This window comes from Hippoglossus hippoglossus, chromosome 2 (assembly GCF_009819705.1).
Source record: "Hippoglossus hippoglossus isolate fHipHip1 chromosome 2, fHipHip1.pri, whole genome shotgun sequence".
Classification (NCBI taxonomy): Eukaryota; Metazoa; Chordata; class Actinopteri; order Pleuronectiformes; family Pleuronectidae; genus Hippoglossus; species Hippoglossus hippoglossus.
In genome coordinates, this window is record NC_047152.1 from 5,865,320 (window position 1) to 5,882,001 (window position 16,682).

Below are 16,682 nucleotides of genomic sequence, written 5' to 3' on the forward strand. Positions count from 1 at the left end.
TAGGAAACATCTCATTTAAAACAGTTTTAAATAGTGTGAAGATCTTAGTAAATCTGCTATAAGAAAATTATGATGTCTTATTGTTCAGGTCGCTTGTGAAAGAGGAAATGTCCTTTTCCAAATAAAAGCGTTTAGTTTGCTTCATAGCGTCTGCTCTTATTGTGAAGAGCCGCAGCGGAAGTGCTCACTCCCGCCAGCTTGTCGCAGCTCGGCCGGGTCACGCCGCACATCCCGCCGGATGTTTTGCGTCGCCACGATGTGACGCGAACATTTTTCTCCTCCACGTCTTCTCCTCCTTTCTTCTTTCTCCTCTCACCAAGACGAAGCGAGCGGCTCCGCGGGAGGTGCAGGAGGCTCCGGCAGCGGCTCCGAGCAGGTGAGTGGCCGCACATCGCGCCCCTCGGAGCGGACTCGTTCCTCCGGAGGAGCCGCAGGTTGGTGTCGGGCAGCAGCTGCAGGGAGGTCGTGACGGGGCTGGCTCTGCGGTGGCCGTGCACGCCCCTGCGCGCGCCCCCCCCCCGATACAGTTAGTGTGTTTTCTAGCATCACGACCGTGGATGTGCATGTGTTGTTTCACTGGAGATCCCGGGAAGAGGGGGATTTGAAGGCGGCTTCTTTAAGGAGGCCCGAGCCGAACACAGGCTCCCTCTGCTCCCTGCTGGATCCATGAAGGGACTCAGTGTCCCCGTGTCCACCTTTGTCTGTCCCCACAGCTGTGGAGCAGATCAGGAGCAGCTCCTGGTGGAGGTGGGGGTCCCAGCAGCTGTGTGCCCCCGGCCCATGAGGCTTTTAATCCCATCCTCTCCTTTCACTCCGGTGGGGTTTCACTGACGAGTATGGATTTGCAAAAACTGCAGTTTTCTTAGGTTAATATAAATGAAATTACTCCTTTTTTTTTAAATTTCGTAGTAAACCCTCCTCAGGCCCTCAGCCTCTGCATCTCCTCAGTCTTCCTGGTTTGATTGACACATGCATGTTCCACACACACACTGTGAGTTGGTGATTGCTGCCATGAGGTCCCCACTTTATCCTCCAGGGGTCAGAGAGGTCAGAGGTCACGAGGGCAGGAGGTCTCCTTCTGTTGCCCACAGACCCGGGTCGGTTACAACACGTGTAAATCTTTCTCCACATTTGTTTTAACCTCCCTGATGAATCCGATCCAGGAAAATGATCATTTTTCCAGCCTGACCGATAGAGATCGGCCGATATATGAGCCTTTCACAAACCTTGTTTAAGTTTTCCCTGTTTTTATTTACAGAATATTGTGCGTTATCAAGTTTGAACGGATATAAGATGACAAACTGCTTAGCTTTCTTCGTAACTTTGTCGTCTGCGATGTAGAACACGAAACGCTTCTGCACGCTGCTTCTCAGATGCTTCGGCGTCAAGATCTTCTGCTCTTGTTCGCTTGCTAGCGTCTGTTTTTATAGTATTAGATATATAACATTATGTAGCAATAAAAACTACGCAACCCATCAAGCTTATAGTCGGCGCCCTCTTCTGGACCACGAGGAAAACTACTTCAGACGGTCTGATGCGTTTCTAGACTTTATCCTGAATCTGATCCCAGGTTGAATAGGAACTTTTCCCTTGTTTTACATATTTGATATTTGATTTATGATCATTTATAATAAAGTTACACTGTAAAATATGAAGCCTCAATCACAAGAGTTCACTAATGATGTCAGTTTTTTTTAAATGTGCAGATCAGCTGATTTATCGTCATTTGAAATGTTTGACTCCCTGATATCGGTTTGCGTGCTTGCCCCCTGAAGTCGGGGCTTTAATCACAACACATGCCGAGCTTTATTTTCACTCTTGCTGGAATCCCCAACAAATCCTCGCTGCTCGTCTGGCAGAGCTGAACTCCGTCTCTCAGCTCTGTGGAACTCGGTGTTCTCAGTCTCCACAGAGAGACAGAGGATCATCCTGCTGCTGCTGCTGCTGCTGCTGCGGCGGCGGCACACACACCTGTTTGCTGCGACAGATGGCCGCAGAGCGCTCCTCTGTCTGTGTGTGTGGGGTTCGATGCCCCGATCTGACTCACGACACATTCTTATTGAATCAGGCCGTGGTTTTCCTGCTGAACTAAAACACACAGCTCTTCATCACATGCTGACGTCTCAACTGCCGAGATATATTCTGAAGGGTTTTTAAGTCTTGTGCAGAATTTGGCAAATCCACTGGAGAGTTTACACGTCAGTTCCTTTACCCAGGCGCCACCCCTCGAATGCTCCGTACATGATCCTGTTGTTGGGAACGCGTCTGACCCGGACAATCTCCGGCTGCGTTCTGCACACTCCGGAGAATGTCCAAACCCAAATTTTCAGACGTTTTCCGGAGTTCAAAGCGTCTTTTAAGACACATTTTAAAACTGTGCTTCCTCTGGACTTTAGGTCTGAATTCACCTTCATCTTTTTAACACTTTTTAACCCATTTTGGCTCTGATTTTTGACTAGTAAAGCGCTTTGTAACTGTGTTTTAAAAGGTGCTATATATATATATATATAAATTAGATTCATTCCAGTATAGGAGCCATCCTGTTTTTTCTTCATCGGCTCGATTCCCTTATTGCAGCCTGTTCTCTGTCCTCTAAGCTCGAACATTACTCTATTGGATTTGATATTTATGTGGATTTATTCAGTGAAAACGATTTGAAATCCTCTATATTTGCACATCGCCCCTTAAAGGACAGAAAGCCAAAGATTTGTGCTTCCGAGTCATCTGCCCTAAGTGTGCCAGAACAAAGAGGAGCAGGTCCCCTCCTCATCCTCATCTGGACGTAAAACTTTTTGATGTCCGTCGTCCTTTTCTCTCCCTTTCAGACCCGCCACACTCTCCTCTTTCCCCCCTGCACTCTCTTAAAGGCCCCTCTGCTCTTTCAGGCGGCCCCGGCCCTTTCTTTCCGCGTTAACCCCCTTCCAACCCCCCCCCAGCCCGGGACAAAGAGAGGAGTCTGACTGTGGAGCTCTGCAGCCAGGTGTTCTCTATTGCTGCCCCGGGCCGTAATAGCACCAGCCCTCACACTGCAGCTGCCCTCCCCGGCCTCCCATTGTGTGGCTCCATTGTTCGGCCGCCCGCCCCTCGTTGATTCATCGGCCACACAGGGGAAGCCCTTTGAGACCGAGCAGCGTGTGTGTGTGTGTGTGTGTGTGTGTGTGTGTGTGTGTGTGTTGTGGTGCACGTTGAGTACGCGTGCCTTGGGGAAACTGGGTGTTGCAAGGCATTCGCCCGCAGCCACTCCCCGCCTCCTCCCCTCGCCTCCACCGCCTCATTGTGAGGCCGCCGCGCTCTCATTGGGCGGAGGTGCAGCCACTCTAAACCAGGGAATGGGAGACATTGTTGCTCCATCTGTTCTGCTGCTCATTGTCCAACTTTTCCTGCTCCACTAGGAAAGAGAAAATTCAGCTCTGACTGACACTCGGACGCAGAGGACAGAGGCTGGAGTCGCTCTGAGCTCCACCTGCAGCCACATCATCCTTGGATGTAGATGCTGCGGAAATTTGCAACTTCTTTTCTTATTTCTCACTTCTAGCTGCACTGTTTTTCTTTTGTTTTAAGGATCTAAATATGAGTTTACGTCCCTCTCTTGGTTCTTTGTTGATCTTTTAAAACCTGGTAAGTCCCACTTGTTTGCTTTTAAAAAATGTTTACACTGAAATTCCCCTTTTTGTGGAATTTGAGTGATTTTCTTTAAATTCCTTGTCTGTACTGCAGCAGTGTTACTTGCATGACAGGTTGCTGCTTCCAAACCAGCAGGGTCTGCAGCTTCATGAATCCCGGACACACCTCAAATGACTCAATTCCCCTTGAATTTACAACTTGAAACAAGGAGGAGAAGATGCAGTTAGTGAGATATTGTGGCTGAGAGGTGCAGAGTTCGGCCGAGTCGAGACCTGAACTGTCAGTTTAACCACGACGTGGAAAGTTTGCCGTGCTGCACCTGCCTGCAGCTGTTCTACTGCCACTGGGTTTGTTTGAATTTCAAACGGTGTTATCTGTGATGATAGGGGGGTGGGGTGTGTTGTGGAGGGGGCAGGGGTAACAAACAGCAAGCTTGTTTTTTTTGTTTTTTAATCTGGGTCGAATTAGGGTGAAGGATGCAATAGGTTGTTTGGCTCAGGGAGTGTGTGTGTGTGTGTGTGTGTGTGTGTGTGTGTGTGTGTGTGTGTGTGTGTGTGTGTGTGTGTGTGTGTGTGTGTGTGTGTGTGTGTGTGTGTGTGTGTGTGTGTGTGTGTGTGTGTGTGTGTGTGTGTGTGTGTGTGTCCCGCGCTGCGTCTTTCTTGCTGCCCCATTGGCCGTCTGGAGGCAGGGGTGCAGTGTGTGTGCAGGGGGGAGACACCAGTTGTGAGTACAGCTCAGCAGACATCTGTTGCCCTGCGGCTGGCGGGGAAAGCCTATCTACACACACACACAGAGATAATATTCCCCCCCAGCTGATTATTCAGCCTGGGACAGCCCCCCCCCCCCCTATTTTTTTTACATAAAGTTTTGCACAGTGTTGGGGGTGCAGTGATGTACCACCAGACAACCCCCCCCCCTTCAATCCCATAACCCCTCACTCCCTCCTCTCACTCTCTCTTCAGTTTTACACACTTACACAAAGCTCCCACATACAAAGCTCTGTAAGGACTGTGTTACATATTCATTACTGCCTCCATCAAAGCCTGCAGTGGTGTGTGTGTGTGTGTGTGTGTGTGTGTGTGTGTGTGTGTGAGAGCGCCGCTCAGCTGATGTTTGAAAGATGCACCCACTCACCCCGCAGGTCTGGAGATGGAGCGAGGAGGTCACTCGCTCCGCCGTTGGTCCGTTGAGACTCTGGCGGCTGAATGCATCATTCACCGGAGCCGGGACCACACCAGACGATGTTTCTTTTCAAATCGAAACCATGAAAAGAGTCACATTTAACAGGATTATGATTAGATGTGTGAAGAATGTGACCAAACGGACTGAGATCAATGTGAAATTGAAAAAAAAACAGTTGCCAAATGTTACTAAATATTGATATTCTCTCCCACCCCTTGTGTTGTATGTTAATATTTAGTTAGTTTGAGACTTTTCAATACATCACCTTTGCCTCTGGTTTTTATCTATAGTTTACAACTATCTAACTAACACTTTATAAACAAAAGAAACATTCGAGCAAATCCATCCATTATCTCTCACACTTAGGGTCACGGGGAGGGCGAGAGGCGGGGTTCAAACAGGGAACTTTCTTGTTCTGCACCACCGTGCAAATACAAAACGAGTTAAGAAGATTTAAAGCATAAAAATAATAAAAGAGACGTAGAAATTGACAGTGCATTTTAAGATTCAGCCCTAAATGAGATGCATCAGGGTCAGTGTGCACGAGGTTAAACTTGAAACCCTGAAGAATCCTTTCAACTTTATTGTTCCTGTCCTGAATCTTTCCCATCATGCACTTGTTATCTGCTGTATCTGTATTTTTTTTTGTACCTCTGCCAAGAGGTTATGTTTTTGTCTGTGTGTCAGAAGGATTATTCAAAAAATACTGAGGTGATTACCATGAAACTTTATGATGGGTGGTGTATGGCCCAAGGATGAAACCATAAACTGATCTGGGATTATTTATTTTTTTTCACTTGCCTTCACATGGTGAGACAAAGCATTCGAGTTTTGCAATGATGATGATTTGTAGTTTTTGAAGTTTAATATTTTATTCTCAAAACCGTACGACGAAGAGTTTAACGTGGTTTTGTGCAGATACAAAGAATCTACATTTCTCTAATATGAAATGGTCTCTGAAAAGAAGTAGCTGTGCAAGAACATGATAAGATTCATTGTCTATAGTTAGAATACATCTGACCAGATATTGGAAGTTTTCAATACTAATATATCGATTGAGCAGTCATTGGTGTAATATGTGAGAAACATGAATGGAAATGCACTTTGGATGTGGTGGTTTTAATAGAGTAGGTGAAATTTGTGTGTGTGTGTGTGTGTGTGTGTGTGTGTGTGTGTGTGTGTGTGTGTGTGTGTGTGTGTGTGTGTGTGTGTGTGTGTGTGTGTGTGTGTGTGTGTGTGTGTGTGTGTGTGTGTGTGTGTGTGTGTACCATTAAAGCCCACAGTGCACAATTCCACCTCTATTGTCTTGGGTGGGGGGGGACCCTCCCTCCTCCACACCACTCGCCGTCTGAACGCCGCTGCCTCTGTCTTGGCATTTGCAAGTGGAGAATGCTTTCAACAGCTGTAGCTTAGCAACAGCGGCCCTGGCCATGTTGCTAGGAAGCGGCTTTTTCGTAAAATGCACACTCGTTCCAACCCCCCCGCCTGTTTTCAGAACCACAACCAGGATGTTTGATGACGTACAAAGAGGATTTCAGCCCAGTAAAACATAACCTCAGATACTGTAACTTTAAACAGCATCTATAATAACATAATAGGGTCCAGTCAGAATCCAGCAGGCCTGTAATTATGCTCCTGCAGATGAAGATGTTCGTCATGCTCCCAGATTAACTTTTCCAAAGTGCTCCCTGTAATTTGCGTGCAGCTTAAACCTTTGGCACCAATCACATTAGCCCATGTCTTCAATTCCTGAATGCAACACGGTGATTGGCTCTGGAGCCGTGAGCGCTTTAATGAGTAACTCCGCCACCCTGGTGGGAAGAAGCATATGGAGCCTAATTACCAGGTGGGGGGGGGGAGGAGGGATGGTCGCGCTCATCGCTAACGGCTTGCTGTCTCCTCAACAGTTCTACCTCTGTTTCCGTTTAGATTAATGTGCTGTGGCGTCCCCCCCTCCCCCCCCCACCCCCCAGTAACAACCCTCTGCGGCCAGACTCCCCCCAAAAAAGCGGGGAGTCCATTAATTATGGTGAGGGGCCCCCGCAGACTCTTTGTGTCTGCCTCAGCCACTGCCCCAGACAGAGCCCGCGTGAAAAAAAAGAGGACTCAGAGTTTCATGATGGCTCGGGGGGGGGAATTACCAAAGGAAATTAAAGTGAGGAGTCAGATTTCCCTAAAATGACACCAATTGTTGACTTTACATGATCATGTGAGCGGAATGCAAACAAGTTTTCCTGACTGGTTGCTTTTGTAACAGACTTAATGTCTTCACCGCAAATATTTGTCATCTCATATTGCATTTGAGAACCAGTATAAACGATTAATGAAGAAAGTGTCAAATAGTAAAAATATAACTTTATTTATAGAGCACTTTACATAAATAATAATATTATAATAATAGAGATAAATATCAATAATAGCCTGGCCCCCCAAGTAAAATAAGAATATGCCTTCCAAAGAAGTAGGTTTTTAGCCGAGACTTAAAAAGTTGCAGTATTACTTTTAATATCTTCTCAGTTGAAGTCACTGTCCATCACTGGGATTCATGCGGCCACATTCCTTTTGCTCTTTTGTTTATTTCTGGCCTCCACATACTGATTTCTGTGTTTTCTCCAAAGGGGAAAAATCTCTCTCTGCAGCAGATCTGTGTATTCTCAGTGACACGGTCTGTAAACGCTGACCTGCTTGTATCAACATCATTTGGTCTTTGCAAACAGAAATGACGTCCATGCGTATTTGCATATAGAGCGGGGAAGTGAGATCCGTGTGGTCACAGGAGATGTGAGAACACGTTCCTCACTTACTCTCATGTTTCTCTTTCTTTAGGCATCAATGACTCCAGCTTTGTGAGAGGGCATCCATCTTCCGGTGTGCTGGATGTCTGTGACAGATCCATGGGTCAGAAGGACCATGTGGAGGCAGGGGCAGGCCACATGCTCGACCTGGAGCCGGATCTGGAGTATCTCCACGTAGCTGGGGCCGACCGGCAGGCTGGCGGCGCTGACGGAGCCCCTGCTATGGAGGAGCAGGGGGAGAGCTCCGGTAGCAGCAGCACCGCCGATTCCCCTCCGCCGGCCACAGTGGAGGAAAGTGCTGGGCCTGACGCTGAGTGCGAGCCGGCGTCATCTTCCAGCTCCACCCTTGCTGCCGGCCCTGACCCGGATGGAGGAGAGGGAGCATCAACTCACACTAAGAACACCCACCAGCCACTTTGTCGTACGCAGTGTGTGGACTTAGGCACCGAGGGGCCTCCCGAGCCCCCATCTGAACTCTCACCAGAGCGGGAACATGAAACTCCTGCGCAGTCCCCACCCAACTCCCCGTGTAAGAACCCCCCCGAGCCTCGGCCCAGTCCCTCCAAATCAAGGCCGGCGTCCGAGGCTGGCGGGAAGGAGTACCAGGCTAAGCTGGAGTTTGCCCTGAAGCTGGGTTATTCTGAGGAGACGGTGCGACTGGTGCTGTCCAAGCTGGGCCCTGACACCCTCATCAACGACATACTGGGAGAGCTGGTCAAACTGGGCACCAAGTCGGACAGCGAGCAGCCGGCCGCATCGTTGGCCTCCACCTCATCCTCTTCATCCTCCTCTTCATCGTGCGGTTGCTCTGATTTGCTGGACAGCCAGAGGTCGGACTCGCCCTGTCTCTCAGACTCTCTGTGCGACCAGGACAACCTGCGGCCGATTGTGCTGGACGGAAGCAATGTCGCCATGAGGTGAGCAGGCACCAGTTACTGACTTTCACTTGTCAGTTTATTACAGGATTGTTGTGTTCGACAAAATTATTTTATTCAATGTGGTTCAGTTCAGTCACTGTAAAATGAACTAAAACCCCAAATATTAATTTGCTAATACCCTCCGCCATTTTCCCCCGTGTAGTCATGGCAACAAGGAAGTGTTTTCGTGCCAGGGCATCCAGCTGGCAGTGGATTGGTTCCTCGAGCGTGGCCATCATGACATCACAGTGTTTGTGCCCGCATGGAGGAAGGAGCAGTCCCGGCCCGATGCCCCTATAACAGGTCAGTGAGATGCTGTGTGACGCAAAAACACACACACACACACACACACACACACACACACACACACGCAGTCTGTGCAGATTGTTGTAACTTCACTGCAACGCCCCCCCCCCCCCACCTCCACAGATCAGGAGATCTTGCGTCGCCTGGAGAAAGAAAAGATTCTGGTCTTCACTCCCTCGCGGCGCGTCCAAGGCCGGCGCGTGGTCTGCTATGACGACCGCTTCATTGTCAAGCTGGCGTATGAGTCAGACGGCATCATCGTCTCCAACGACAACTACCGGGACCTGGCTAACGAGAGGCCCGAGTGGAAGAAGTTCATCGACGAGCGGCTGCTCATGTACTCCTTCGTCAATGACAAGTAGGAAGGGAGGGGTTAGTGAGGGACAGCTTTTGTCCACGTGATAGACCTCGGTGAAAGAGTTGTAACTGAATGAAATTTGAGCGATTATATGTGACTAAGATTTGATTTAACAAAAGCCACAACAATTTACAATTTTCACTTGGTTTTAGATGCAGAATTACATCTTATAGTCTATTTGTCTTTTTTTTTGTCTTTTTACTTTCTTGTTCCCTCAAACTATTTACTGAAGAAATTAAAGCAACCTAAACAATGTGCCTCAACATAAAAGAACATCATTATCCGTATCATCATTATCATTAACCACCGATATACAAGGAGGCAAGTTATATAATCGGTACGTGCCTTTACACCGTGTAACACCGGTGCCACCGACTACCACAGCAACCCTAATGCAAAATCCTTTTCTGTTACCGTCTCTCAGGTTCATGCCCCCAGACGACCCTCTTGGCCGTCATGGCCCCTCCTTAGACAACTTCCTGAGGAAGAGACCCATCATGCCTGAGCAGAAGAAACAGCCTTGTCCATATGGTGGGAGCACACACACCCACACAAACACCCACACACAATGTAGTGCATCTAAAAGCGCACCAGGAAATGAGTTAAAGGAAATTAGAATCCTCCTGATGTTACCTGATGTTTGTGTGCAGACTCTGTGTCTTCAAAGTGCTTAAACAATTTCCCAGGACACATATTGACTCGTGTTACGCAGTGTTTGCTGTAATGCATATACATTTACTGTGTGTGTAGTTATAATGTAATAAAACCGAGATTTTCTGGCTCTGTGTTTCAGGAAAAAAGTGCACTTATGGCCACAAGTGTAAGTACTACCACCCGGAGCGAGGTGCGCAGCCTCAGCGCGCTGTGGCTGACGAGCTGCGAGCCAGCGCCAAGACCTGCGTCACCGCGAAGAACCAGGGTGACGCTGGGCTGGTGAAGAGCCACAGTGTGCCAGCTGGCAGCATTGAGGCAAAGAAAGGGGCCACGAAGAGGCAGTCGGACCCCAGCATCCGAGCTCTGTCGTACAGCGACGCTGAGGAGAAGCTGCTGGCAAAAGGGAGGGCGGAGAGCCACAAGAGCATTTTGTGTGGTGGCAGCAGTAGCAGTTCCAGCGGCAGTGGGAGTATCACCATGTCCCCGGCCCCGGGGGGCCCTCCATCCAGCCTTAACCTCCCCCAGGACCACCAGTCCAGAGCAGTCACTCCTCACAGTCTCCTCCCAGCCCCCAGCCACGACCTCTACCCTCACTGTGAGTCCCCCGACCTGAGCTACTACTCAGTAACGCGTGCCTACTCCGGCCTGAGCCTGTCCTCCAGACGGAGCCCAGACTGTCGCTTCCCCAACGACACAGACCTGCGGCTGGGCTCGTTCGGCTCCGCGGGCTCCGCGGGCTCCGAGTGCGGCAGCGAGAGTAGCACGAGTTGCGGCAGCAGCTGCGACTCGTACAGCGAGAGGCCGTGCCCTGGCTGCCCCCCAGACACCTTACTGGAAGACAACATCCATTTCGCAAACCCCCACAGCCGCCTGTATCCCCATCACGCTGCAACCAACCATGAACTTTGTGGTCTCCACCCGGCCGATTACACAAATATCCCACACAGCCACGCGAGTAACACCAGCATTCACAGTTACCACCTGACACGTGGGCAGAGCTGTGCTCATGATCAACAGCCGTCAGAGGCTCCGCCGAAGCGTCCTCTCTACCCCTTACCCCCCCATCTCCAGCACCAGCCGCTGGTCGCACGCTCCAGCTGCCCGGGCGACTACCACTCTCTGCCGCAGCCCAACCCTCACCCCCCTGGCTCTCCTCTTGGCCGCTGCCTAGCCCCCACGCGAGCAGAGAGTGTGTCAGACTCACATCTGTACGAGCACCTCTCCACGTCGCACCATCACCACCGACCGAAAGCGCTGCCCAGCTGGGACACGTACTACAGACAGCCACTGCCGCCGTCCAGATACGAGCCGTCAGCCTATCAGAGCCTCCCAGACACACGGCAGTCCTCCTGGCACACCCCTCCCTGGGCGCAGGACGGGTACGCCCAGCACCACTCCTCTCACCCAGCTCTCCACCCGTCCCCGACACATTACCATAACCACCCGCCAGCTCCCGCCCACTCCCCTCACCCGCCTCATCCATCCAGCTCCCCTCTTCCACCCTACGCTCCGCACAGCGCTCACCTGACGGTGCCCTCCCACGCTCCTCCCTCCTACATGCCACAGCACTCGGAGTCCTCGGCGCACAGCTGCTACGGGGACGTGAGGGAGAAAGTGTTCATCAACCTGTGCAACATCTTTCCCTCGGAGCTGGTCAGCCGGGTGATGGCCAGGAGCCCCCACGTCACAGACCCCCAGCAGCTGGCGGCCGCCATTCTGGCAGAGAAGGCCCAGACGGGCTACTGAGGAATGAAGGAGAATAAGAAAATAAAAAACGTGGTTTGCATCAGCAGACAAACATGAATTTGCCTTTAAAACACTTGAAAGCATGGTGGAACCCTGGAATGCTTTTGGCTTGTCTGCAAGGAGAGCATGTTCTTGTCTTATGAAGTTGCTGAAGATAATCCAAACCCAGCTCGAGTCACTGTGCAGCGACAACAAAATTCACTCGTGTGGAGAGAGGGAGTGAAAATCTGTGACTTTTACACTAAGTGCAACTTGAGAAGATTGTTCTACACGTGTTCGTTTCACATCCAAAGCGACTGACATGAAGGGTTATTTCATTTATGACCCATCATGTGCACTGTAAACTTCCTCTCAGACCCGAGTCAAGCAGTGTTTGGAAAATGTTTTTCTCGCACGTGTGTAGCACCAGATTTTCTATTCACAGCTGTGACGAAAGCGTCATAAATATTCAAACTTCACTTCACATTTTTCCTTTTTCGTGGCAAAATCCCATCTGTTTCAAACGACTATTTAGACCAAGGTCTGTGTACTATATTAACCTCTTCCTGTGTGTTGTGCAGCTGTCGTGTGTTTTTTTGTTTCCATGTCGATGAAGACGCTCGTTTTGGCGGTGTCAGTATTGCGGTCAGAGCTGTAGAGATGGGTGACCCTGTCGTGTGTACCTTAGTTTTAGTAAGGGACATCTCTCTCTTTCTCTAACTCTATCTCTCTCTCTCTCTCTCTCTTTCTGGCCCTTTATTCCGGGTCCGCTCTGGTTTCTGCCACAGACAGGGATCAACCTCGACACCAGTGAACGGAATGTGCACGTACTGTACATATATTTAACCGACCCCCCCCCCCCACCCCCCCCCCACCCCCCTGCTGTGCTATCGGCGATCAGCGACCACCGCTGTCTGTAGCAGATCCCAGCTGAATCCGTGCTAGACAGAGAAAAACCTTTTTTGATACAAATTGTATCATGAACTAAGTCGCTGATGTTCTATACAGTACATGGACTATTTATCAACCACTCTCTGTGTATTGCGTGATGATGAAGTGCATTGCAAACATCTTTTTATCTGAGCTTTGAGACAATTACTTCAAATATGTTATGAAGCAGGAGGAGTTGTGTGCCTACTATGTTTAGGTGTCTCACCTTCTTCTTCTTTCTGTGCTTTTGGGTTTGAAGCTGGCTTTTATTTTACAGGAGCTCCAGTTAAACTACCAGCGAGAAGTTTTGTTTTGTTTTGTTTCACTGGCTGACGGGACAAAACGGCCCTTTTGAGAATGAAAGTGAATTAGTTCAAGTTTCTTTTAGCCTTGATATGGATAAGTCACATAATCAAACTGATTTATTATCAGTAGCAAAGTATTTCTATAAATCATTAATTTAGGGGACAGACCCCCAACAATGTGTAATGAGTTCAATTTTACATTTGAGTCCATCTTTAACGGCGGCTATTTTGAGTGTCTGCAACACTGCAACATTGAGTTGAGCCCAAAATCGCCGCCTGACGGAACTGACGTCGGCACTGAGTTCGTCGTGCGGTTCATCACAAGCCAGCTACGTAAAGCCCACTGGTTTCTTTCCTGTCCGACGTGTCACATTGTACAACTGTCGACTGAGTGTACAACAACACGTGCTGTTGATATGAGGGAACCTTTGTGTGTATTGAAGAAGCGCCTCCTCTCTGGCCTCCTGACACCGTGTGTCAGCGTGGCACCTGAGCGTGGGCCCAAAGTAATGCCTCTTCATGGCATTGTGCTTATGACACATCCAATACTCTGAACTATGTTCAGCTAACTGTTAAGCATGTTTTGATTTGTTTTGATTTCTGCATGTATTTAATTTGTGTACAAAGCTGTGTATTTGCATTTATGAGCCATCTGTGGTACTTCAGACTCGCTGTTGAGATGCTTCTAGGTTAACTTGTACACAAACGTGGTTGTTAATGTTTTCTTTGTGGATGTTTCATTTCATAAAGTGTTAGTGTTCAGAGAAGCACCCGTCTTTAACAGAATATTCAAGTCAGGGCAGAATGCTTTCTTGTTTTCTGTCGGATCAGGAAGCTTTGTTTCCAACATTGTTTTTTTTAAAGGGCACTCTGCCATAGATAGTAATAATAAATTATCAATTGTCTTGTTTGCTCTAGATGTTACAAATCTATACAGAGTCCCTTGTTTCAAACTGGATCTACATTTTGCCAGTAGAAATACAGCATAACTGTTTGTAAGATTCTCAACTGTACCTGTGATTGTTCATTAAAGAGTACTGCTACGAAGGGCCTTTTGCTTCAATGAAGTTCCCCTCATGAAGTTTCATCAGGATGTTGGACTAAATGAATTCTCCCATGATGTTAGATTTACAAGTTCATTCATAGTTTTTTTTTAATACTTATATGTAAAGTATTGCATGGTACTTATTACTTGCTGATCCCTGTTTGACTCTTGCTGCTGTAATACTGCAGACTAATAAAGGATCATCTTCTCTTATCCTCTGTCAAACTGAGCTACTTCACTGGAGACCAGTGCTGCAGCACCCCCTGTTGGAAAGGGCAGACATCCCATAAACAGATGTATAAATATAATATTGTTTAAACTTATAATTAAATAATTGTTCTGTTCTTATTTACTTACAAAGATACTCTTACCTGGGAAATAATTAAAAACCGAAAAATTATCATATATAAACAATGCAATGCATCATGGTATATGGGAAGTCAGGTACTGTTTACGGAAGAACTCCTCCAGCTGTGTTTACATCAGAGCTTCTCCAGCTGGAAACCATGGTTACGGTCCACCGTGACGCCACAGAGACTCACGCACCTGTCCTTGATGAGTGTTCACGCAGACATGTTGAGCTCTTTACACGTTAGAGCCCCAAAGAGAGACGTCACGAAGCCCAGCTCCAGTTAAGTGTTTGCTTTACTACGAGCCGCCGCCGAGCAGCTTCATTTTATCATGAGCCAGTCATTTCACTGATGAAGTGTATTTGGTTGTGTTTGTTGTGTGCTCTGCAAAATGTGGCGGTGGGACCGGTTAACGTATTTGGATGTGTTCATGTTCGCTGTGCGCGTGGACCTGTTCAATATGCGAAGGCTATCTCTGTGTGTGTGTGTGTGTGTGTGTGTGTGTGTGTGTGTGTGTGTGTGTGTGTGTGTGTGTGTGTGTGTGTGTGTGTGTGTGTGTGTGTGTGTGTGTGTGTGTGTGTGTGTGTGTGTGTGTGTGTGGGGGGTCAAGTAACTCAGGCTGTTAGAGAATAGATTCTAATAAGAATGGAACCAGCGACCTCAGGTGTAGCAGTGCATCCTTTAACAGACTTGAGCTACTTGGTCAGACACCTGTCATTTCTTTCTATGTCCAGCCCCCAATGCAAACACTCAGAGCTGGTGAAGTCCTCCACTCACATTAAAGAGCCAAGAACCCAGAGACAGAGGGTGAAGTGTGTCTGGTCAAAGATGGGCTTGCACATCTGAGGGATGTGGGTTCAATTCCCATGGGAGCCAGTGAATTTATGAAGTCAAACAGTCTGATGAAACAGTTGAAAGCTTCATGAGAGGAACTTTGTATGTGTTGGGTCCAGTAGCTCAGTCAGACGACAGTAGTCTGTAGATGTGAGTTCAAGTCTTTTTCATTGAAACCCTGAGGATGCAGGTTTGACTTTTATGCTCTGGGAGTTTGAGGTGAAAAGTTAAAGGCACAACGAGAAGGTTTGTGAATGTGAAGGGGACTCGGGGCGTGTCTCCCCCCCACATTTATTTAATATTATCATCTGTTAACCACGTACACGGAAAAAAAGGTTTGATGGTCTCCTCTCTGTAACTTCCACCTAAAATAGCAACCCATTGATGAGATCCTCTGAGTGTTTGATGTGCCAGAACTTTTGAAAGTGTTAACTTGTGTTTGGGTGAAAAGAAGATTCTGTTATTAACTGATTTTTCATGCTTCAGCTAATCTGGCATTTTGAGCCACAACTATAATCTAACATGTGATAATGTAATGCGAGGAGTCCAAATATTACAGTTGAATTTTAGTTTTATAAAGTAACACACTGCTGTCCAAAGTATAAGTGAGACATTCATTGTAAAATCTTCAAGTTCATTTTTGGGGAAATTAAGGGGTATAACTTGTGCCTGGGCAAAATAAAAATCTGGTACAGTAAAAAGATTAAAGGTTAGATGAAGATTAGATTGACAAATAATATCATAGTTTCTTATATACTATATATAGTCTTATAAATGATATCTAGTTACGATGGAGCAGGGAGCTCACACAGTGACATGAACTGGTTGAATAAAGTTTAAATTAGGACTGGGCAATAAAACAATATCAATAATTAGGTCTAATATATTAATATAATTGTTATGCATTGCAGGGTGGTTATGTTGACCAGCCATAAAGTAACATCACAACAGCTGCACTTACTTATTCTAGCCACAAGGTGGCATCAAAGGACCACACTTCCCATCTGACACTGCTCCACTGAATGCAACAGTTCCTGTAATGACAGGCTTTTTAAAGACTTATCTCGAGATAACGAGTTATTTATCCCGGGAAAACAAAGGTTATATAATAACAGGAAATATAATGTATGAATCCATGTCCGTTGAGGGCTTCCGTACTTTAATATCACAATAAACTCAACTTGTTGCCATCACCAGAACAAATAATTAAGAACCATCTTCTGTCTTGAAGGCTTCTTATTTTGTTTCTCAATGTCATCATCCATCCTAGACAGAAATGTGTCCAGTCCTTAAAAATCAGTACATCATCCAGTCTTACATTGAGCTGTATGAAGTATCCAATATTCAAAATAGCCCGTGTATTCCTGTGACTGTATTTTTTCTAAGTGCATCATATTCACACATTAAATTCAGGTTGGATTTCCTCGATTCTTCAAAAAGGCCGGTCCAGTCGACTCCAAGCTTTTCTGAGAAGCTTTGATATTTGCATTGGTCATAAAGACATAGTGTGACTCCAAAACCTGATAAAGACGTCATGTCCCCAAGAACGTCATAGTAGAGTATGGCATCCAAAATGTGATAAAACACTGTAGATGAATCAAAAATCAAAATTACATTCTCAGGATGCAAATATGATAGAGATCCAAACAAGGCTTGA

The 16,682-nt window shown here is 47.4% G+C and overlaps 1 protein-coding gene across 2 annotated transcripts; it reads left to right on the plus strand.

Annotated features, from left to right (window-relative positions):
• The first annotated feature begins 23 nt into the window (after positions 1-23).
• On the plus strand, positions 24-13,842 carry LOC117776455 (probable ribonuclease ZC3H12C). 2 transcript variants are annotated; one of them, XM_034610392.1, is made up of 7 exons: positions 24-376; positions 3,393-3,618; positions 7,633-8,518; positions 8,682-8,821; positions 8,948-9,182; positions 9,607-9,713; positions 9,976-11,863. In XM_034610392.1, the coding sequence occupies exons 3-7, from the start codon at positions 7,701-7,703 to the stop codon at positions 11,580-11,582; spliced, it is 2,907 nt and encodes a 968-aa protein (XP_034466283.1). In that variant the 5' UTR covers positions 24-376; positions 3,393-3,618; positions 7,633-7,700; the 3' UTR covers positions 11,583-11,863. The 2 variants fall into 2 exon arrangements, with proteins under 2 accessions (XP_034466283.1, XP_034466276.1); XM_034610385.1 differs by lacking the exon at positions 3,393-3,618 and having other exon boundaries at positions 25-376; positions 9,976-13,842.
• The last annotated feature ends 2,840 nt before the right edge of the window (positions 13,843-16,682 follow it).

Bases quoted from the DNA above. Each gene is read 5' to 3' on its own strand.
- LOC117776455 (XM_034610392.1), top strand. From the start codon at position 7,701: ATGGGTCAGAAGGACCATGTGGAGGCAGGGGCAGGCCACATGCTCGAC. The intron at 8,519-8,681 runs GTGAGCAGGCAC...TCCCCCGTGTAG, and splicing joins GGAAGCAATGTCGCCATGAG to TCATGGCAACAAGGAAGTGT. The intron at 9,714-9,975 runs GTGGGAGCACAC...TCTGTGTTTCAG, and splicing joins GAAACAGCCTTGTCCATATG to GAAAAAAGTGCACTTATGGC.